This window comes from Aquarana catesbeiana, linkage group LG13, assembly GCF_042186555.1.
Source record: "Aquarana catesbeiana isolate 2022-GZ linkage group LG13, ASM4218655v1, whole genome shotgun sequence".
Classification (NCBI taxonomy): Eukaryota; Metazoa; Chordata; class Amphibia; order Anura; family Ranidae; genus Aquarana; species Aquarana catesbeiana.
Window position 1 is genome coordinate 181,084,130 of NC_133336.1, and position 23,010 is coordinate 181,107,139.

General features: G+C 42.1%; 1 protein-coding gene across 1 annotated transcript in view; it reads left to right on the forward strand.

Moving 5' to 3' along the window:
* Positions 1-18,558, forward strand: part of ETV3 (ETS variant transcription factor 3) — a 46,455-nt gene extending 27,897 nt beyond the window's left edge. Inside the window, exons 4-5 of the mRNA XM_073609725.1 lie at positions 13,001-13,116; positions 16,017-18,558. Of these exons, the coding sequence (XP_073465826.1) occupies positions 13,001-13,116; positions 16,017-17,197 (1,297 nt within the window). The 3' untranslated portion in view covers positions 17,198-18,558. The remainder of the gene's footprint in view (positions 1-13,000; positions 13,117-16,016) is intronic.
* The last annotated feature ends 4,452 nt before the right edge of the window (positions 18,559-23,010 follow it).

Here is a 23,010-nt window from a genome sequence, read left to right on the forward strand (position 1 = left end):
TGTTTTAACTTTTGGATTGCATATGGATTGACATAACCTATACAGTGCCCCAGGAACCCTAAAACATTGGGTTGCTATTGTTATGGAAATGTCAACAAGCTGCTGTGGTAAAGACCTTGGATCTGCCTCTGTGTGGCTTCCTATAAGTTAATTGTCAATGGGGTTACTTTACATACCTGTCACACACTTTTTTATTGGTTACATTGAGGGCTTTTATTGGCTGTTACAAGCATTTATGACCAATGTGTGGGGTGTCTGAACTAACATGTCTGGGCAAGAGTCTAAATTATAGCTGTCCAAGCAAAAAGCTTGGTAATGCATTATATTGTATGTTCAGCACAAAGCACACGTGGGTACCTACCTGATCACCACAATGACTTTTGGCACCCAGGTCACGTTGTCCCTGGGTTTTAGGTCTCTGCTTTACATTGATGATTAATAGTTCTTGGGCCTGCAGACAGTATTGGCTGAGACTGCCCCGCTTATTCTTCATTAGCACATGCCTTACTTGGGTTTTGTTGCTTATTTGAAGTGGTATACTTGGTTGGGATTGGGAAGTGTCTGGATTTTATTCTGTTACCATTTGGGAAGAATCCCTTCACTTCCTGTGTGATCACTGAAAAAGGAAGGGAACAGGCTTATTATTGGCGGACATGGACAACAATAAAACCCTGCTAGAGGTTTTTAATCCCCAGTGTGTCTGGCATTCTGCTTTTTAAAGCAGTACACTTGAACATTGCTTTTTGTATGGTGTTTCTTACATGTTGTAACGCTCCCTTATAACATTCTAATCTTATAATAAGATGTTATTTACATACCAGGACACCAATGATACAGGCCAGAACAGTCTAATATTACACAATTGTAAGCATGCTTCCTGATCTCATCCAGAGGTTCCTGAATAGACGCTTGCTTCTGGTCCTGACTGCAGAATAATTTGGATAAAGTGAGGCCATGTGTTTGTTATACAGGTTTTGCTTGGAGTCTTTTTTTTTTTTTCCAAGCAATGCTGTAGCTGCTAGATTTTTATTTTTCGCAATACAGTTGGAGTAAAAGCAGAAAAGAATATTTCTTGCCTGATCTGCCTCTCTACTCTTGCAGTATCATTTTGAACTTTAGATTGGGTGAGAAGTGTATAGAAATCTTATCTGGTTACATTTCTTTCAGTTTATCTCAAGCAGAGATTAGCTAGAAGTACAGGGGAAGAAACTGCATCCTCCTATGGGCAGAATGTACTAGTTCTTTTATAATGTTTGGTTATGTGATTCACACCGCATTGCTGTGCAGATCACATGCTGAAATCGCATCGCATTCACACTATAAAATTGTGCAGGACCTTTTTTTTTTTTTTTTTTTGGTCCACACTGGAATCGGATTTGCAATTTGCGATTCAATTTCTGCATCATTTCACAGTTCACACTGCGAACCGATCTGGGGGTGTCATTAAATTTGTACTGACACCTCCAGTGGTTTGCAGAAATCAGTGTGAGCCACTATGCGAATGAATCGCAAGGTTTCCCCCGCATCGCACCAGTGTGAACCGAACCTGAGAGTGGTTGTAAAGGCAGAAGGTGTTTTTTTTTTTTTTTTTTTTTTTTTGTTTTAAATCTTAGACCTCTTTCACACTGGGGCGTTTTTCAGGCGCTTTAGCGCTAAAATAAAAAGCCTCATCTGCAGTCCCGTGGCGGTGCGCTTGCAGGATGTTAAAAAAAAAAAAAAAAAAGTAGTGCAAGCTGCATCTTTGGGGCTTTTTGCAAGCAGTGTATACACCGCTCCTCCACCGCCCCTGCCCATTGGAATGAATGGGCAGTGCTGCTGAAGCACCTGAAAAGCACTTCAGCAGCCGCGATACACGGACGCTTTTAACCCTTCTAGGGGTTAGTAATCTATGGACTTGTGCACTATTCTTTCCATTTTGATTGTTTAGAATTGTGAAATTACACAAATGGGAGATTGGAGTTTACAGTAATTCATTAAAAATGACAGTTTTTGGGAAGTGTGGATGCTGCCTCAGTGGAAGGTCCCAAGCTGGCAAACCACAGTGTGGTTGTGTTGTCTGTACACCAGTGCAGGCCCAGTTTTGAAGAGGAACTGATCCCTGGAAGCTGTGACCAATAAATGGCAGGCGGAGAGCAATGGACTAGCCATCTGTATTGTCTGTGGTCTCCCTGCATTAGATCTTCGTTACTGACTTGGCATACCTTCAACACTGTTTGGGCAGGGTGCCATGTTGGTAAGGAAGGGGTTTGCTTCCTATTGTCAAAATCTCTTGATCAAAGGGGAAATCGCCCCTCTATCAAAATACAAAGGCATTCCCCCATCCGTATAGTGTGTGTGTGTGGGGGAACCGAGTATATTTCTTTCGCTCAATGAGCAGGTTGGCCAAAAGAAAATTAATTTGTCTATGGATAGCCTTAAAGAGGTTGTAAAGATAGTGTGTGTGTGTGTGTGTTTTGTTTTTTTTTTTTTTGTTTTTTTTTTTTTGTTTTTATTATTATATTACTTTTGACGGCCATAGATGGTTTTGAATCTCAACTGGTTCAGCAGGGATCATTTGCAATTCGAACCATCTATGGGCAGACTGATTGTACCCAGGTCGAGCGATGGATCTACTTGGGTACCACTAGCATGTCGCATTTTGCATGAGATTGCCAGCAGCTATAGCTGTTAGCAATATTTACGGTGTTCTCCTGGCCTCGAAAGCTCTCCACAACACCCCCACTGACTGTGCTGCTGGGGGGATTTAAGCAATTTTCTTTCCTGCAACCTGTGATTGCATGACAGAAAATGGCACCACCTGTAGCCGGCTATTCTGTTATGTAAAATAAACAGCAGCTTTTTTAGAAAGCTGATCACAGGACCTTGAATTAATCAGACATAATGACACTGGGTGGGTCTTCTCCAGGCTAAATTCCTTGTACAGGTGTCAGATTTAAGTATATTCCCTGTTCACAATGTTCTATTCATGAGATCTCACATCTCCAAAGAGATTTGCTTTGAAATGGAGGAGCAGCTGAATGTAACTTTTATGTGGGAGCTGTAGTGTGTGTTCAGTATATGTTCACATTTGGGATTGTGACCTTCTCATTTGAATAGTAATAGGTCTTAGGGTTTGGTCTGAGAAGAACCTCATGCTGGATTTAATGCTTTTAATAATAGAAGCAGCAATACTTGCCCATCTTAATCGCTGTTTTGGTCTTTTTTGGTGCAAGTTGATTGACCAAATGAAAGGCATTGATTTTATGGTCTGATAAGAATTTACAGACTGGGTAGTAGGGGGACATATGACCATTGCCAATGCTGTAGGTCCCATAATGGAGCTCTGAATCAATGCACTTTAATTTTATGTTGAGCAGAAAATAGACTTTAGTGTGAGAGGGGTAGAACCCCTGTCAGGTTTTCAGTAGTCTGTGTTCCTGGAAAGTTTTGTCCTTTCCTAATCTTTTATTTATGTATTTTTTTTCAGTACACTAAGGCCACTTTCACACTTGGGGGGGGGGCGTGGCATTGATAGGGCACCTTTAACCCCCGCTAGCGGTCAAAAGGGGTTCAAAGCGCCGTTGCTGAAGTGCTTTGCAGGTGCTTTGGCTTCAATGGAAGGGGCGGTTTAGGAGCGGGTGTGTACATCGCTCCCGCACCACTCCAAAATTCTGCTTGCCTACCTGGTGGGATAATCCCTTAAAACATTTCTTGCTCTATAAAAATTAAAAATCTGCCTAAAGCTTCAAATTTTTTTGCTTCTGCAGAGGCGCTACACGGGCGCTTTTAACCGCTTGCCGACTGCCGCATGTACACATACGTCGGCAGAATGGCATGGCTGCGCAAATGGGCATACCTGTACATCCCTTTTGAATTTGTCACCGTGTGGTTGCGTGCGCGCCGCCGGCCGCGAGCTCCTTGAGTGTGATCGCGGGTCCCGCAGACTCTATGTCCGCAGGGATACCCGCGATTGTCTCACGGAGCTGAAGAACGGAGAAATGCTACTGTAAACAAACATTTCCCCGTTCTGCCTAGTGACACTGTTACTGATCACAGCTCCATGTAATCGGGAGCAGTGATAAGTGATGTCACATGTAGCGCCCCCCACAGTTAGAACACATCCCTAGGACACACTTAATCCCTGCAGCGCCCCTCCTGGCTAACCCCTTCACTGCCAGTCACATTTACACAGTAATCTGCATTTTTAATCGCACTGATCACTGTATAAATGTGAATGGTCCCAAAATAGCGCCAAAAGTGTCCGATGTGTCCACCATAATCACGCAGTCACGATAAACGCTGATCGCCGCCATTATTAGTAAAAAAAAAAAATTTAATAAAATTGCCATAAAACTATCCCCTATTTTGTAGACGCTATAACTTTTGCGCAAACCAATCAAACACTTCATATTTTAAAAAAAAAAAAAAAAAAAGAGGAATATGTATCGGCCTAAACTGAGGAAAAAAATGTTTTTTATATATTTTTTGGGGATATTTATTATAGCGAAAAGTAAAACAATACTGCTTTGTTTTCAAAATTGTTGCTTTTTTTTTTTTTTTTTTTTTTAATAGCACAAAAAATTAAAAACCGCAGAGGTTTTATAGCACCAAAAGAAAGCTATATTTGTGGGGAAAAAAGGACGTCCGTTTTGTTTGGGAGCCACGGCGCACGACCGCAGTTGTCAGTTAAAGCGATGCAGTGCCGAATCGCAAAAAGTGCTCTGGTCTTTGGCCAGCCAAATGGTCCAGGGCTTAAGTGGTTAACCCCTTCTATAAAACTATCACAAAGCCACTACAGAATAGGTCACCTTTTAAAATAAGCATTTCTATGCCCATGTATTGGAAAGCTTCTGTTCCCTAGCTGTTTCCTGGTTTGTTGATCTCTGACACCCCCCCCCTTCAGCTGCTTTTGTTCCTCCTGCTGGCTCATATGTACCTGTAGGACAGATGAGCTGGTGGGAAAAACCACAGCAGCTATTGAGGGGGGCACACCCAAGTTTTCAATTTATCAACTTATCTGATGGTTGATTACTTAAGACAGCTAGGGAGCAGATACGCAGCAGCTTTTCAATACTTGGGCTGCCAGAAAGTTGTGTTAGATTTTTATTTTTTGTATTTTTTTCCCACAGGTGACCAGCTTTGTAAAAGTAACCATGTGGGTGATGGTGTTCTTTTGATAAAAGCTCCAGTTTAATACAGGGTAGATCTGTTTTTGACCTTTGTTCATTTATGCGGAGGAGTGGCCAAGCATAGGAAGCAGTATTTATATAAGTACATGGATATCTGACAGTGAACACCACAAGAGGATTTTGTGATAGTCCAAAGGCTGTGTGCCGGGAAAGAAAAAAATCAGTGTATCTCGCCATTCATGCAAAACATCAGGGATGGAACAGTCTCCACTGCCGGCTATTGTATCCAGATCACCGCTGTACCAGCAGCTGCCTCACTATCTGAACAATGACTTCATCTCATAGGATGTTGTTACTGTTTGGTGGATAAACTTCCACCAGAAAACATCCACTTTCTGTCAAGCCGTTTGGTGCTTCGACCCGTCCGTGGGTACCTTTTTTACTTTATCTGCAACTCATTGGGGTTTAAGCCGGCCATAGTTTGCTTGAATCTCAGCCAGTTCAGCAGGGTCTAGCTGATATTCTAACCATCTAGACAGGCTGATTGTACCCAAGTCGATCCATCGGTTGTCTGGGTACAGCCTGCGTGTCTGATTTTTAGCATTCAATTATTGCCAGCGGCTATGGCCTCTAGCAGTAATCGTTGTGTTCTCCCTGCAGGAACAGCTGCCTGCGCTTGACTTTGTTGATGGGAGAATCAAAAAATCACATAATCTGTGGCCTGCCTTATGATCTGCATTTTAGAAAGGTAGTCAATGGAATTAATCACTGATTTTTTTTTTTTTTTTTTTTTTTTTTTTTACAGATAAAATAGGGTTAAATACAAGTGTTTTCCCCATCCAATCCTATTTGTTACCTATGCTTCCTCCCTATGCCTCCCCCACAGCCACCTGTGCAATCCCTTGCATGGGCAGCAAACATCCTTGTACTTGGATGTTGTACAGCAGTCGTGACTCCAAAGCAGAGAAGCACATGCATTTATTTTTTGTTTGTTTTTTTTTTTCTTCCAATTCTGATACATTTCCTCCCACTGACTTTGCATGTATCATGTCCGTATTGGAAAAGACGTAGGAAGGTGTGTGTGTGTGTGTGTGTTTTTTTTTTTTTTTTGTTGTTTTTTTTGTTTTTTTTCCATTCGTTTTAAAACTGGTTGGAGCCAGAAAGTAGAGGAATTTTGCTGCAGGCTGCCTTGGGTATCATATTATATTCAGTCGTAAGTATAAGTTTGGACACTCCTGGTCAAATTACTTTTTTAGACAAAGGGAAAAATATTTAATGTGTCCCCTGCGGGGAACAAACGTACACATGAAACACATCTGCATATAATATTTAAGCACTATAACAGATTAAAGGGAGTAAAACCTAAAATGTACAAAGCCTTGTAAGTACTTGGTAACAGCCTTTGAGCCTAGAGTCCATTAACGCTTCTTTTTTTTTTTTTTTTTTTTTTTTTTTTTTTTTGCTTCTGGGGGTTAAACAGATGAAAATGTTGCCATTAACGCAGTGTGTAGTAATACGCTGCAGTGATGTATAGTATCTCACAAAAGTGAGTACTGTACACTCCTCACATTTTTGTAAATTTATTTTATCATTTCATGTGACACTAAAGAAATGACACTTTGCTACAATATAAATAGTGAGTGTGTAGCTTGTATAACAGTGTAAATTTGCTGTCCCCTCAAAATAATTCAACACACAGCCACTAATGTCTAAACTGCTGGCAACAAAAGTGAGTACACCCCTAAGTGAAAATAACCAAAGTGTCTGTCTATTTTGTGTGGCCACAATTTTCTAGCACTGCCTTAACTGTCTTGGGCATGGTGTTCACCAGAGCTTCACAGGTTGCCACTGGAGTCCTCTTCCACTCCTCCATGACGACATCACGGAGCTGGTGGCTATTAGAGACCTTGCGCTCCTCCACCTTACATTTGAGGATGCTCCACAGATGCTCAATAGGGTTTAGCTCTGGAGACTTGCTTGGTCAGTCCATCACTTTTACCCTCAGCTTCTTTAGCAAGGCAGTGGTCATCTTGAAGGTGTGTTTGGGGTTGTTATCATGTTGGAATACTGCCCTGCGGCCCAGTCTCCGAAGGAAGGGGATCATGCTCTGCTTCAGTATGTCACAGTACATGTTGGCATTCATGGTTCCCTCAATGAACTGTAGCTCCCCAGTACCGGCAGCACTCATGCAGCCCCAGACCATGACACTCCCACCACCATGCTTGACTGTAGGCAAGACACGCTTGTCTTTGTACTCCTCACCTGGTTGCCATCACACACGCTTGACACCATCTGAACCAAATAAGTTTATCTTGGTCTTATCAGACCACAGGACATGGTTCCAGTAATCAATGTCCTTGGTCTGCTTGTCTTCAGCAAACTGTTTGCGGGCTTTCTTTTACATCATCTTTAGAAGAGGCTTCCTTCTGGGATGACAACCATGCAGACCAATTTGATGCAGTGTGCAGCGTAAGGTCTGAGCACTGACAGGCTGACCCCCCACGCCTTCTACCTCTGCAGCAATGCTGGCAGCACTCATACACCTATTTCCCAAAGACAACCTCTGGATATGACGCTGAGCACGTGCACTCAACTTCTTTGGTCGATCATGGCGAGGCCTGTTCTGAGTGCAACCTGTCCTTTTAAACCGCTGTATAGTCTTGGCCACCGTGCTGCAGCTCAGTTTCAGGGTCCTGGCAATCTTCTTATAGCCTAGGCCATCTTTATGTAGAGCAACAATTCTTTTTTTTCAGATCCTCAGAGTTCTTTGCCATAATGTGCCATGTTGAACTTCCAGTGACCAGTATGAGAGAGTGAGAGCAATAACACCAAATTTAACACACCTGCTCCCCATTCACACCGGAGACCTTGTAACACTAACAAGTCACATGACACCGGGGAGGGAAAATGGCTAATTTGGACCATTTCACTTAGGGGTGTACTCACTTTTGTTGCCAGCAGTTTATATATTAATGGCTGTGTGTTGAGTTATTTTGAGGGGACAGCAAATTTACACTGTTATACAAGCTGTACACTCACTACTTTATATTGTAGCAAAGTGTCATTTCTTCAGTGTTGTCACATGAAAAGATAGAATAAAATTTTTACAAAAATGTGAGGGGTGTACTCACTCTTGTGAGACACTGTATATAGGCCCTAAACATTTTTGTTTTCCTTTAGTAAATGTTATGCTTGTTGCCCTAAGGTAACAACACTGCTCCTTCATAAAGTACAATGAGCGTTGTCGCCCATGACAATATAGCTGTTGGAGCACCACTTTAAATTGTGACCTGGCCAGCTTGTACTGAACTACATGTCCCATGCTATCACTCTGTGGTCATGGGATTTGTCCTTCAGTGGGTTGACTGTATGTAAGGACTGTGTGTGTGTGCGTGCATTTGTACTCTGAAGACAGCAGCAGAAGCATGTGGCCTACAGTATTACTGCTGCTCCTGAATAGTCTCTCACTTAGAAACCCTGTCACATTGTAAAATGCTTTCATTCATTCGCATACCTTGAAAACCTTTCTTCTTGCCCATGCCACTCAAGTTTGCAGAGAACTCCCCCACCGGGAACCAAGACTTCTGTGAGTATTTGATTTCTTGGGTCCTCCTACAGTTCTTACTGGTACCTCAGACCTCATGTGACTGCAACGATTCAAGGTCAGAGGGAGGAACCAGCAAAATTGATGCTCCCAGAGGTATGGGGGAAATGCTCATAGTGTCAGGATCAACCGGTACAAATCCAAGGAAAAGGAAGCCTGTAATAAAAGAAAATACTAAAAGGAATCTCCTGTCAAGGGTGGAATAATGTAACCAATAACTTTAGGGTTTTCACATGCACTTTTTAAGGCTTCTTGAATGCGGTACTGTTACTGATATTTTGGCATTAAAACTTGCAGAATCGTGACATTTTGTTCTGTACAGATGTTTGGGATAAACCAAAACTTTTAATTTCACCTCTGAGTACTTTTTCCCAATCATACGTTAAAGTGGTAGTAAAATCTGCTTCGCAACCTGTGCATGTGAAGATAGGATCCCTGTCAGGTGACAGGGTGCTGCTGGAGGGTTTCATTCTATAGGCTGACATGATTATGATTTAAACCTGCAGGGGTGTTTTTTTTTTTTTTTTTGGTGCACGCCCTATTACTGTCATACATACTTTGGGCCCTTTCACATGGGCTTGCGATCACGTCTGCCTGTCAGTTGAACCTGATCAGAAGCTCCATGCAACTCTGTAGACAGGCAGATGTAAAGAGACTTCTCTGTTTACACCCGCATGCCTTTGAGTTCCCACCCAGGTCCTACACAAAAAGTCTAGTTTTTGCAAACCTCTATGTGGGGGATCAGCGGTAGCATTTTACATTGGGTCCTTTTACATTACACTGCCCATAGAGCTATCACATGTCTGCTGAACCCGCTTAAGGGGTACAAATGTTAAAAACTGACATTCATCCCATTTCAGCTCCGATTTCATTAGGTGATCTGCTCATGGATCCCCCACTGATCGGTGCAGACACCGCTCCATGTGAAAGTGCCCTTACATAGGGGGTTGCCAATCCAGCACAAGCATGTGGGTTGGGTACCCTGACATTTACTGGCTGCATGCTTGTTCCACATCCCTTTGTTTGGTCAGTAGTGAACCATGAATAAGGATGAAGTCTTGACACTTGCGTCTTTCAAATCACGCTGGTATTAACAGCTCCCATACTGCTCTATCGAAGTATTATGGGAAATGTACTATGTAACAGACTTTGTTTTTCCTGCAGGCTGTTTTCTGTGTCTATAGCGTGAAAAGCAATAGACCGGATTTAGCTGTGTGTATGAAGCTGCACGAGTGCTTTCTAAGCAGCCTTTGGCCTCTCATCACAAATGTTTACAGCTGATAGCAGCATCCGTGTCCCAGCCACGAGGACAAGACACTTCCTCTATCTCTCCCTCTTCCTTACAGTACAAGCTGGCTAGCCTTGGTATCTGTCTTGTGTACAATGGGCGTGTGGACTTTGTCTTTACAGTGTAGATAATGCATTAAGTTACATCAGAGTTCAGTGTGCTAGGAGTCAAGAGCACCTCCCCGCTGACTTGTTAGCCTTGTATTTGAATATATTGACTGCTTGAGAAAGTGTGTGTGTATTGAACTGTTCTCCCTACAATGTACAGCGCTTAAAGTATTCATACCCCTTGAAATTTTCCACATTTTGTCATGTTGCAACCAAAAACGTTAATAATATTTTGTTGAGATTTTATGTAATAAACCAACACAAAGTGACACATAATTGTGAAGTGGAAGTATATATGTGTGTGTATGTGTGTGTGTGTATATGTATGTATATGTGTGTATATATATATATATATATATATATATATATATATATATATATATATATATATATATATATATATATATATATATATATATATATATATATATATATATATATATATATTATAGTATTCAGCCCCCTTTACTCTGTTACCCCTAATGAAAATCTAGTGGAACCAATTGTTTTCAGAAGTCGCCTAATTAGTAAATAGAGTCCACCTGTGTGCAATTTAATCTCAGTATAAATGCAGCTATTCTGTGGGGGGGGACAAGCTTTGAACATATCACGGAGCACTGTTCAATCAACGGAAAGCGTATGGAACAACTGCAAACCTACCAAAACCTGGCTGTCCACCTAAACTGACAGGCCGGGCAAGGAGAGCAGTAATCTGAGAAGCAGCCAAGAGGCCCATGGTAACTCTGGAGGGAGAATCTGTCCACAGGACAACTATTAGTCGTGCACTCCACAAATCTGGCCTTTATGGAAGAGTGGCAAGAAAGCAACTATTGTTGAAAGAAAGCCATAGGAAGTCCCATTTTGCAGTTTGCGAGGAGCCATGTGGGGTACACAGCTAACATGTGAAAGAAGGTGAGACCAAAAACCTTTTTAGCCTAAGAGCAAAACGCTGTGTGGCTGGAATTTAACACTGCACATCACCCTGAAAACACCATCCCCACCGTGAAACATGGTGGTGGCAGCATCATGTTGTGGGGATGATTTTCTTCAGCAGGCACAGGGAAGCTGGTCAGAGTTGATGGGAAGATGGATGAAGCCAAATACAGGGCAATCTTAGAAAACCTGTTAGTCTGCAACAGACTTGAGACTGGGATGGAGGTTCCCCTTCCAGCAGGACAACGACCCTAAACATACAGCCAGACCTACAATGGAATGGTTTAGATTGGCCCAGTCAAAGTCCAGACTTAAATCCAATTGAGAATCTGATGCAAGACTTAAATTGCTGTTCAGACTCTCCATTCAATCTGACAGAGTATAAGCTGTTTTGCAAATTATTGACTCAGGGGCTGAATACAAATGCACGCCACCCTTTTCACATATTTGTGAACAAATATATATTTTTCTCATTTTCCTTCTACTTCACAATTCTGTTCCACTTTGTGTTGGTCTCACATAAATTCCCACTAAATGCGTTTACGTTTTTGGTTGTAACATGACAAAATGTGGAAAGTTTTCAAGGCGCTGTAAAGTACAAATCCACACAAACTGGCAGCTTGGCAATCTGTGATAGACCCTGTCAGAACAGTCACCCCTTGAACGTTGATTGCAGTCATCGCATGTTTTGCTTTAAAGAATAAGTTCCTTTTTAAATAAATAAATGCATTTTTTTATTTTCTATGAAGCCTGCAGAGCATTGCACCCATAATCAGCAGATCACGGTGCAATGTCCAGCTCCTGTAGACTCTATACCTCGTATAGGCATGCAGTTAACTGGGAGTATAAATATCAATTGACTATAGGCGTTCACTAGCACCCTCATAGCTCTCTGAAGACTACAAGTCATTTACAATGGTTGAGGAGGTGTGCTAACACAAGTGGAAGGTTGGCTTTCTGAAGGAGTTCTGTACTCAAACACCCCCCTGATGAGATGGCAAAACCATTTTTATTTTGGTGGCAGTTTTAGAAAATGGTGACTACTGATTTGAAATCTAAGGCCTTTCACACGATCGGACGATCGTTCAGGTCCGCTTGTCAGTTTTGACGGCAGACCTTAACGGGCACTCCATGTTAGCCTATGGAGCGACGGATGTCAGCGGAGACATGTCCGCAGACAGATGGCCTGGTCCGTCGCTATCGGATCGGGTGAGATCTGATGAAAACGGACATGCTGTCCGTTTTCATCCGATCCCTCCATAGGCGGCAGCGGCGCCTGACAAGCCCCTCCCCGCTCAGTGAGCAGAGAGGGACCTGTCATCCGCCGGCTCGGCGGAGATCAACGGACTGATCTCCCGCTGAGCCGGCGAACAGAAGCGGAGTCCGCCTCGTGTGAAAGGGGCCTAAAGGTAAATTTTTAATAATAAAGTATCAATGTGTGCATTTTTATGTTCTGTTGACCTTTTTAGTAAAAGTGGGAGTTTTCTTTAATGTAAAATGCAGGATACAATGTATGCCCGTCTGTTCCTGGGCACAAGCTTTCCAACGTTGTTTTAGGAGCCTTGGTTGTGCTATACATGAACACCTCCATTTTCTGTGAGGGGATGGTTATATCCTCTCCTTGCTAGGCCAGGTCTGGTAATAAGCACTGCCCACTCTTTTAGCCTGTCTAGATTACAGAGAGGTTCCAGGTAAATTAACTTGGGCTTATTTTGGCGCTTAACCAATATCAGTTGGTCAGCGATCGTTTTGGTAAAGGTGAGGAAATTATACCAAAAATCATATTTTTCTCTTTCATAGTTGGGCACCTGTGATGGTTTCAGCCACGGCTGGCGTCAACAGCCATGTTCAGTGTTTACGGCATTCTCCTCATACCACTGGATAACTTTACACCACTCTGGAAATGTTTGATCTATATTTATTTTTTTCTGTTTGCTTACATGTTGTTCATCATTTTCAGATATTATTACAATAAAAGGATCCTGCATAAAACAAAGGGGAAGAGGTTCACCTATAAATTTAACTTCAACAAACTGGTCATGCCCAATTATCCTTTCATCAACATCAGACCAAATGGTAAACCTGCATATTTTTGTTATCAATGTGACATTTCAAAGAACTTTTTTAATGCAATTTCTCCATTTTATCTCCTTGCTGTTTCATATTTTTATTTTTTGATTTCTCTATGGTTATCCATATTAAATGTTATCTGCTTATAGAATATATACAGAGTGTTGTCAGATGGAGTACAATGAGAATCCTATGAACCGATTATTAGAAAGTACACAGATAAAGCTGTGGGAATGCAGTAAGATGTAGAAAGGGAGTTAAATACGTAGATTGTGATGCATAAAAGCACTTTCATGTGGGTAGCAGTACTAACGTAGAGAAATAAAATGAAGGCTGTTGGTAAGCAACACTTTATGAAAATCTACCGAGGTTCCACACTACACTTAGGACTTGGTTATTGCCGTGCTGCCCTTTTACAAGATTACCTCCTTCCTTATTATTTTACCTAGGAAGGAGTCTGTGTCCTACATAATCTACATAGTTGAGCAATGTACTTCTCTTTTTCTGTAAAAGTGTTTAGGTCTGGAGGAATTTCCCTACCTCATTTCTGAGTATATGAATTTTGTTCTCAGAAGGAGATGTTTTATTCTGGGTAAAGTTTGTTTTCTTGGTTTCTTTCTTTCTTTCTTTCTTTCTTTCTTTTTTTTTTTTTTTTTTTTTTTTTTTTTTTTTTTTTGGGTGATAAAGCAGTTTTTGGAGTAAAATGTGCCATAAAATCTGAGGAGTCCGGGTGAGGCTGTGATGCTGTTATGTTTGAAAACCAACTGGAGAAGGTGGCACAGAGGAAATCCTCATTGACTGTTCCTAAAATTTATAGGATCCGACTTTCACCCTGGTTGTGAGTTCAGTATCGCAGCACTGTCTGAATTGTAGCTCTGTGCTGTACCCAGTAAATAAGTCACACTATATAGGATAATGCCACCTAAGACAACTTTAAAAAAAAAAAAATCACCAGACCACTCACAACAACCATCTTCCCATAAACCTATCTGCGCATTTAAGGTGTATTCTCTACCTGTAAAAGCTGCCTTGGAGGACTACAGTGTAGTCCTCCAAGAAAACCAGAGGCTGCTACTGGCCCGCTATCTTGGATATGGTGTGAGAAAACTCGGAGAGGAGAGGGCTGTAATGTGCTAGGAGGAAGGGCTCTATGTTGGGGGACTGGTGCTTTTTGGAGTGTCAATTCTCTAGCACACTTGTCTCCAAAGCTGCCATTCCTTCCCCTGGTACCATCAATGGGGGACTAGTCCTTTTTTTTTTTTTTTGGCCCCCAAAGATGGGGCACTATTCCTCCCACTGACACCAGCAATGGAGCACTTTTCCTCCCAACAATACCAATCATGGGACACTAATCCTCCTTCTAACCACAGGCACTATGTCATTTACTTGCCCCCACTGACGGTCAAGCCTGAGGCATTGTTAAATCCCATTGAGGCAGGCCGTTTTCTATGCCCAATGGTCACAGTCCGGCCCCACAAAAGTCTGAAGGACAATTTGGCACTGAAAGTTTGGGGACCTCTGCTCTAGCATATTCAGAGACTCGTCCTCCAACAGCTGGGACCTGTGCTGACATGCTCCCCTGTACAGCTCTTTACAAGGAAGATCAATTGTTCTTACTCTGCTGCCTGATGAAATACCCCCCTATAGTCTCCACCCCCACCTTATGCTGCTGAAAACTGAGTATGTGATCACATATGAAAAAAAAAAAAATTAAGGGTAATGTTCTACGTAAAATAACGAACATCAAAACCTCAATTGTATCCAAATAAGGGGTATATAACAACCTTCAACACTTTATACCAGATTATCTAGGACATCATTCTGTAGCAGAAGTTTTGTGACTAACGTAAAACGTATTTTGTGTATAGCAGATATAGTTTAAAGTGACTGTCACCATTTTCTGGAAAATTAAAACCTATCGCTCCCTCAAATGTAATTAGGCACCTGCACCACTCGCTTTTCAGACTGATCCAGGTGTAAATGAGCCCCTAATGTTTGCCTGTCTCACTGCCAGCATGGTGTTACTTCTTTAAGTTAAAGGAGTTTCATGTGATGCTTCCAGAGTGTTTAATGATGGTGGTGGTCCTTGCTGTATCCCTTCATTGTGTCCATATGGGCTGGCAAAGGAAACCACAGAGCACAACGGGGGACACCATCATTTGCACTACCTGAAGTGACCTTTTGGGAAAGTTTCATTCTTCAACCTAAAGGAGTTCAGCAGTGCACCATCGGGACATGTGTGCATTGCTTTCTTTTTAGGAAGGGTATTGAAAATTGTAAATAACTTTTAGGAGTACTGTCACTTTTGAAATACGGAGGCTGTTACTGTTGCTCTAATTTTTAAAATTCTAGATTCCCGAATATCAGCCATTAATGGCCCGTACACACGATCCAAATATCGTTCGAAAACGGACGTCTGTGGAAGGATCGTACGATTTTCGGATCGTGTGTACACTACTTTTACAACCGTTCATCCGATCATACGATTTTCAGTTGGTCAGTATAGTTGTTTTCCGAAAATTTCAATACAAAGACATTACAACACATAACATCACTTCCGATTTTATTTTTTTTGTCTGTCGTACGAGAATTTTCGTGACTTTATTTAGCTATTCAATTTCTACTTGCGACTATTAAGCGAAAACTGTCGTACGATATTCGGATCGTGTGTACGGGCCATAATACTTTGAGCTTCACACCTGGAACAAGCATGCAGCTGGTTAAGCTGGAATGCAATCAGAACATGTGTGGTCTGCATGCTTGTTCTAAATCTGTGTTTAAGCCAGAGTTGCCATGAGAGCCAGACAATTAATATACATTAATATTAAAAATGTTATTATAATTTTTTTTTTTTTTTTTTTTTTTTTTTTTTTCCTCCTTGACTGATGATCCTTCTTATTTTGCAGGTGGTGTTCCTCAGAGTGCTCCGCCAGTTCCTTCAGCCTCCTCCCACTTCCACTTTTCTCCTCTGGACTCCCCTAATGAAGATGCCCACGTCAGTCGTTTCTCTGGGAGCTCCACAGCACAGTCCAGCCGTGAATCCTTGAATGATATTGGTGAACGCAAACAGATGCCTTCAGAACCTGAAGACTTACACTCAGAATGGCGCCGCAGCGCAGACCTAATGTCCTCGCGAAACACAATTGGCCCTGGCACCCACGGCCTTCAGAAGCATAAATCTGAACTTATGCTTCCAGTATTCCCAATGCCTGGAATGTATGCAGATTCCCACAGTCCTTTTGCTATCTCTCCTCTTGCAGGACGTGGAGGCTTACTTAATATGCCCATCTCCCCAGCCTTGTCTTTGACTCCAACAGTCTTTTCTTACAGTCCCTCCCCTGGACTGAGCCCAGCGTTTCAGAGTGGCAGCTGCTTTAACTTCAATCCTGAAGAGATGAAACACTACCTGCAGGCTCAGGCTTGCTCTGTATTTAACTACCACCTTAGTCCACGGACTATACCAAGAATGCCCAGCTTCATGATGCCACCACCCCAGCGCCCTTATCCTCCTGAGGAGCAACAAGCATTCCCTATCAAGCTGCAGCCTCCTCCAATGGGACGGAAGAATAGGGAGCAACCCCAAACTCCAGAGGCTATGAGGCCTCTTCCTCCACAAATTCCCTTACCGCCCGTGAAGGTGGAGCCAGTGTCGGAGGAGGAGGAGGAGGCTATCTCTGAGGCGGAAGCTGAATTTTCAGACAAAGAAGATTTTGAGAGCGATGAAGAAGAGAAACCTTCAATACCAGATGCTGAGAAGGACAGGCATACTTTTATCAAACCTGCTACCCCTTCCTGGCTAAATTTCCCCACAGTTTCACCTCAAGTTAACTACCCCAAGGAGGGTACAGAACAACCAGCTGAGGCTGGAGACAAGGCAGCTAAGGACACTTCTACTAATACTGTTGTGGTAGAAAAGAGGGAGGACTCTTTGCCCCCCAAATTTCGCCTTAAACGCCTTTGGAACGGAGAGCGACAAGCAGAGGGCGTTGAGGAACGAGAGTGCCGAAAAGTCAGCTGCATCATCAGTGGCTTGCGTGTTACTGACCTTCCAACTGAAACAAAGGCGGTCGCTGCCACTGACTCCTAGTACTGGAACATGTATTTTATATAAATATATCTATTTTTTTATTTTGTAATCTCAATGTAGCATTGCTGCAGAAAGGTTGAGGTTAAAGGTTTGGTTGTATTAATTCCTGGACTTCGCTGACATTGCAGGTGATGCTTATGTATAATATTTTTTTTTTTTTTTTTTTTTATTATTTTTTGAGTTTTTAAGTGGAAAGATTTCTCACTCAAGGTGGGAGGGGGTAGGTTTAAAATTCAACAACCCATGTCTGTTTGCTAGATGGGAAAAGGAAAAATACTTTTACATTTGGTTTGTTGTGGTGAGTACTCTTTTCAATGATTATAACTTAGGAGTATCCAATTCAGAGTGAAGTTATTTTGCACTCATATATATAATAATTTTTCTTTCAGTTTTGAATACAGGATGTATGGTTTCAAACACTCCCTTGGTTTTTAACGTACTTTTTTTTTTTTTTTTTTTTTCGGGTTTTTGAGGCGGTGCATTTGGTCTAAACCTGACACTACAACATAGCTTGTAGGGGCTCCAGAACAGGGTGGTATTTAACATATATTCAGTCTATGTTCCCCTGTGATGTCAGCACTGTGATGTTTTTTCTTTAATGCCTCACAAAGTTTAAAACAGCAGTACTTTGCTAACTTCTCAAATGATTGTACTACCTCTTGTTCAGCTGGGCCAATTGGAATGGGGGTGAAGTTGTGTTGTGCTTGCCTAGCATTTTATTGATGTTTGTGTCTGTCATAGTTTTAAAGGCTCTTGAGTTGTGATTCATGACAAAAACTTCAGGATGTGTAACTTGTGGTTTGGTGACCTACAGGAAGCAGACTTGAGAAAACTCAGGAAGTTGAGGGATGTTAAACAAAGACTCTTAAGTTGCTGGTCATAGTCACTTTGTCTGCTGCCTCCTTTTAGCAGAAGTCTGCTTGTGTTTCCTCTTTGATGCTTGGAACATTCCTGATAATAAATCCCAGCCAAAAACCAAAGCTTTAAATATTACAATTTTCTAAGCCAGTGATTAGGTAACATATCTAGTTGTATACCTCATCAAGGATCCCATTGTAGACCTATTTTGCCAAGTGATTAAACCTCCAAAGGTTTTACACCACCACCCCTTCGTGTCCAGGGCATTTTTTTGCTGTTCGGCGCTGCTTTAACTGGTAATTGCTCAGTCATGCAAGCTGTACATAAATTAAATTGTATCCCTTTGTTTTGTTTTTTGTTTCCCCCCCCCCACACACAAAGTAGAGCTTTCTTTTGGTAGGATTTGTTCACTGCCAGGTTTTTTTTTTTATTATATAAATGAAAAAAGACACAATATTGTATTTTTTCACCTTTGTGTAATAAAAAGCATCCAATCAAAAAAATCTAATTTCTTCATAAATTTAGGTCAAAATATATTCTGTTACATGTCTTTGGTAAGAATTAAAAAAGAAACAACGATAAGTGTGTATATATATATATAGATTGGTTTGTGTGAATGTTTATGGTTTCATCTATAGAGGCTATTCTGTAATGGCAGTGATCAACAACTTATAGTGTGACTGATAGTGGGGCAGGCAATCTGGCGCCACAGGCACTGGCTGGGAGGGTCACTAACTGACACTGAGGTCGCTAGTGACACTAATACAATGATCAGTGATAATGTACACTGTACTAATGACACCTTCTGGGAAGGGGCCAACATCTAGGTGCAATTAAGGGGTTAACTGTGTGCCTAACCATGTGTATAATGTGCTGTTTTTTCTTCCTGCTTTTCAGGGAGAAGAAACTAGCAGATCGCAGTTCACAGCACACATTTCTGTGTTGGTGATTGGACACATCCGTTTAACTGACTAGCCAAAATCAGCTGCCGTACTCATTCTGTGTCCAATCACAGCTCTGGTCGGCAGTGGGCTTCCCGAAGCCAGTCAGCGATGTACATGTATGTTGTCCGGCTTGCCTGAAGTTCTAGTTGGGCAGTCCATCTGGAGTTGACTTATTCTTTGCTCACTTGAAGTGCTACATCTGCTGAAGATTCTTGTGCTTCTGACAGTTCTGGCTGTGTCAGATGGCCGCATCCCTCGCTGTGTGCTGTTCTGCCACTAATTCATTGCTACTGGGTTCCTGCAGAGCTGTAGTAAAGTAGTGGCCTATGAGTAAGTCCACAGTGCCCAGCAGGAGAGGATGCACCCTGTCAGTCTTCAGCTAGTAAAAACCAGAGCTCAAACTTTGGAGCCAACCTCTGACATGCTGGTATGAAAGTGTGGGTTTTTTTTTTTTTTTTCCTTGTTGGAAACTAGACGGTAACAGATTTTCTGTGGTGTTCACTTTTTAAGATCTGTTGAAGCTTCCCTCCCAGTACTGGGAGATACTCCTAATGTCAGTAGGTAGGGGAAACTTTGACGCAGAAACCTTACTTTTGAAGTTTCTGAAAATCTTTAAAATGCCAATTGAAATTTTTTTCGCCTGTATTGGGACTGAATTACACCAGATGCAGCCCAGTGTGTTTTTTATTCTGCATCAAAAAATGCATACACAGTGTTTAACGAGTAGATCGTGCTGCACACGCATCAAAAACGCACATGTCCTCAGATGAAGAAAAAGGAGAAAAACTAAAACGTGCATGCAAAAACACATCTGGAACACATGAAATGTGGTATGAACTGGCCCTTAAGGTTTTCTATCTTCTCAGTTATTCTGGAAACAAAGCTGGAAATGCTGATAATCCTTATACTTTCTTCACTCATCAAGGTGTGATCTCTTCAGTTTGACCTCCCTGACATTTAACCCCCCCCCCCCCTATGGCTTTTCTAGGCACTAAAATCCAGTTAGAATGTCATGGACTTTGAGGTAGGTGTTAGCTGTTAGGCTTCGTGTACACGGGAGAACTTTTTACAACCTCTCCTGAACAATTTAACTTGACCGATAGTAACCCACATTTAAAATGTCCGTTTTGCTGCGTTTACATGTCACGTTTGCGTTTAGAATCGTTTTTCAAAATGGCGAAAAACGCCTGTAAACGAAATGCGGCTAAGCGCCAGTTGCCGCCTTTAGCCGCAATTGGCACTTGAAAAACCTCTGCTCAGCTTCTGAACCCATCTTTTTGTGTTCCAAAAAGTTTCTAAACTCAGCTGCCTAGAAACGACTATAAGCAACCCTGTGTACATGTACTGATAAGATAACATAGAGGAGAGTTCAGGAGCAGTTGAAAAAAATGTCCAATTGCTCCTAAGGGCCCTTTCACGCGGGGGCGGCCTCGGCTTTAAAGTGGTCGCTATCGTAAGCGGCGCTTTACCGTAGGCCGCTAGCAGGGGGTAAAACCGCCCCGCTAGCGGGCGAGAAAGGGTTAACCACCCCAAAGCGCCTCTGCAGAGGTGCTTTGCCGGCGGTATAGTCTTGCAGTCCCATTGATTTCAATGGGCAGGAGCGGTGAAGGAGCAGTATACACTCCGCTCCTTCACCGCTCCTAAGATGCTGCTAGCAGGACTTTTTTCCCCGTCCTGCTAGCGCACTGCTCCAGTGTGAAAGCCCCGAGGGCTTTCACACTGGAGAGACAGCAGCGGCACTTTCGGGTCGGTTTGCAGGCGCTATTATTAGCGCAATAGCGCCTGCAAACCGTTCCAGCGTAAAAAGGCCCTAAAGCTTCATGTACATGGAACAGTTTAACTTGACAGACAGTAACCCAACGTCCGTTTTGCCGCATTTTGTGTTTAGAAGCGTTTCTAAATAAAAAAAATTGTTGAACTGCCTCTGAACGTCCGTTTAGCAGCAGCAGTGTACATGAGGCTTTAATCATTGAGTGTCCGAGAAACCAAGTGTGATTTTGATATTACCCACCATATTTATTGAGATCATGTTTATTCTCTATGGAAAGGACGCTTGCCCTCACCTAGGGTGAAATCTCTCCATAAGAACTAATCTCAGCAGTTTTGTGGTGAGTGAGATGCTTCAAGTCATGATCTGTCCTTTTTGTAGCAAGACTTGTATTAATAATGTATCCATTTCATAGGAAGTACGTTCAGGTTCCGTTAATGATCTTGCTTGTCCTTGGACATAGACACTCTTTAACACCGAGTTCCACCCAAAAGTGGAAGCTCTGCTTATCGGCCTCTCCCCCTGGTGCCACATTTGGCACCTTTTTGGGGGGGGAGCAGGTACCGCTTGACGGGCACCCATCCCCACTTCTGAGAGATCTTGCCGCGTCAATCACTCAAGTTCTGCCCCCCTCCTCCTTCCCCTGCCGCTGGGCCATTCAGAAAGTCCAGTGCGCTTCACACATGCGCAGTAGGGAATGGCTGGGAAAGCCAAAGGGCTCCACTGCCGGGTTCCCTTACTACGAATGGCAGCAGCAGCACCAGAGAGCCCATGGCAACATCGGCTGGATTCCAGGACAGGTAAGTGTCCTAATAAGTCAGCAGGGGAGCGGCGGCGGAACTGCTTAAGTGTGTCTTTTGATGCACTTTACCAACCCTTTCTTCCTGAGCTGTGTTTCCTCTCTGCTTCCAGGTACGGAACAGCCATGCCCAAACACTGTTACAAGGGGAAGGTGTTACCAGCTCAAACTATCGCGCAGTTTCTCCAGAGTGAGTATACCTTGCTAGAGGGAAGCTTTTCAGGAGTCCCTGAATGAAGTGCAGGTCTGAGTTTCTCAACATTTTTTCAGTTGCGGCACCCTTTAAAATTCAACACAATCTCTCCATCCCATTCCAAAAATGTAAAGGAACTAAACTAAGAGTTTTACATAACTCCTGCTGGCTTGTATATAAAAATTTACCTAATTTTTAGGCATTTTACTTGAAGAAACCTGAAGGAACCCAGTTAAAAGGCTGCACTAACAAATCCATAATTTTAAAGGACAAATAGAGCTGTACATTAAAGTACACAAGTTAAAATATGGAGCTTCTAAAACCTGAAATAACGTGTATATAACAATGTTTAGAAAACAAAAAAAATCCTCCATGCAAAGCAATTCTCTCTATGCATTAATGCAGGATATTTTAATCTTCCATTAGTTGTCATTTTAGACTAAAGGGGGCTTAATAAATAATACATCCCTCCCATTCCTCCCAGTTTGAATGAATTTTTTATATATATATATATATATATATATATATATATATATATATATATATATATATATATATATATATATATATATATATATATATATATATATATATATATATATATATATATATATATATATATATATATATATTAGTTGAGCACTTTCCCCGCTACTAAGCCCTTCCACCGTACTGAAAAACTAACAGCATATACATTTATCTGAATCCTTTTTATTTTTTTTTTTTTTAGATTCGGGTTGTGTGCTGGATTGCTAGTTCTGTAGTGTTAGAAGGCATAAAGTAAATATAGCACCTAGCTGTGTGCATAGTGGTCTGAGATAAAAATTTATTTGAAGTTTAAAGGCTCAGTTTAAAAAAAAAAAAAAAAAAAAAAAAAAAAACCCGGTTATACTTACCTGCTCTATGTAATGGTTTTGCACAGAGAACCCCCTGGTCCTCCTTCTCCGGTCCCCTGCCAGCTCTCCTGGCTTCCCCCACCTGCCAAATTCCCCCAGAGCAAGCCGATTGGTATGGGGGCACTCGTGCATGCTCTCTCCTGAGCCCAGCAAAAATAATAGTCCTCACATCCAATGATTGGTAAGCGACAATTTGGGGGGGGGTTATTGCACTTTAAGACATGTTTCAGAGTGTAGGAGCAGGTCTTCTATAAAGAAGCTGTGCAGCGCTGGGCTTCACCAGCTGATGGGAGCTGTAGTGAAAACACTTGTAGCTACTGGCCCAGCTCCATTAGGGTTCTCCTGCTAAAACTGG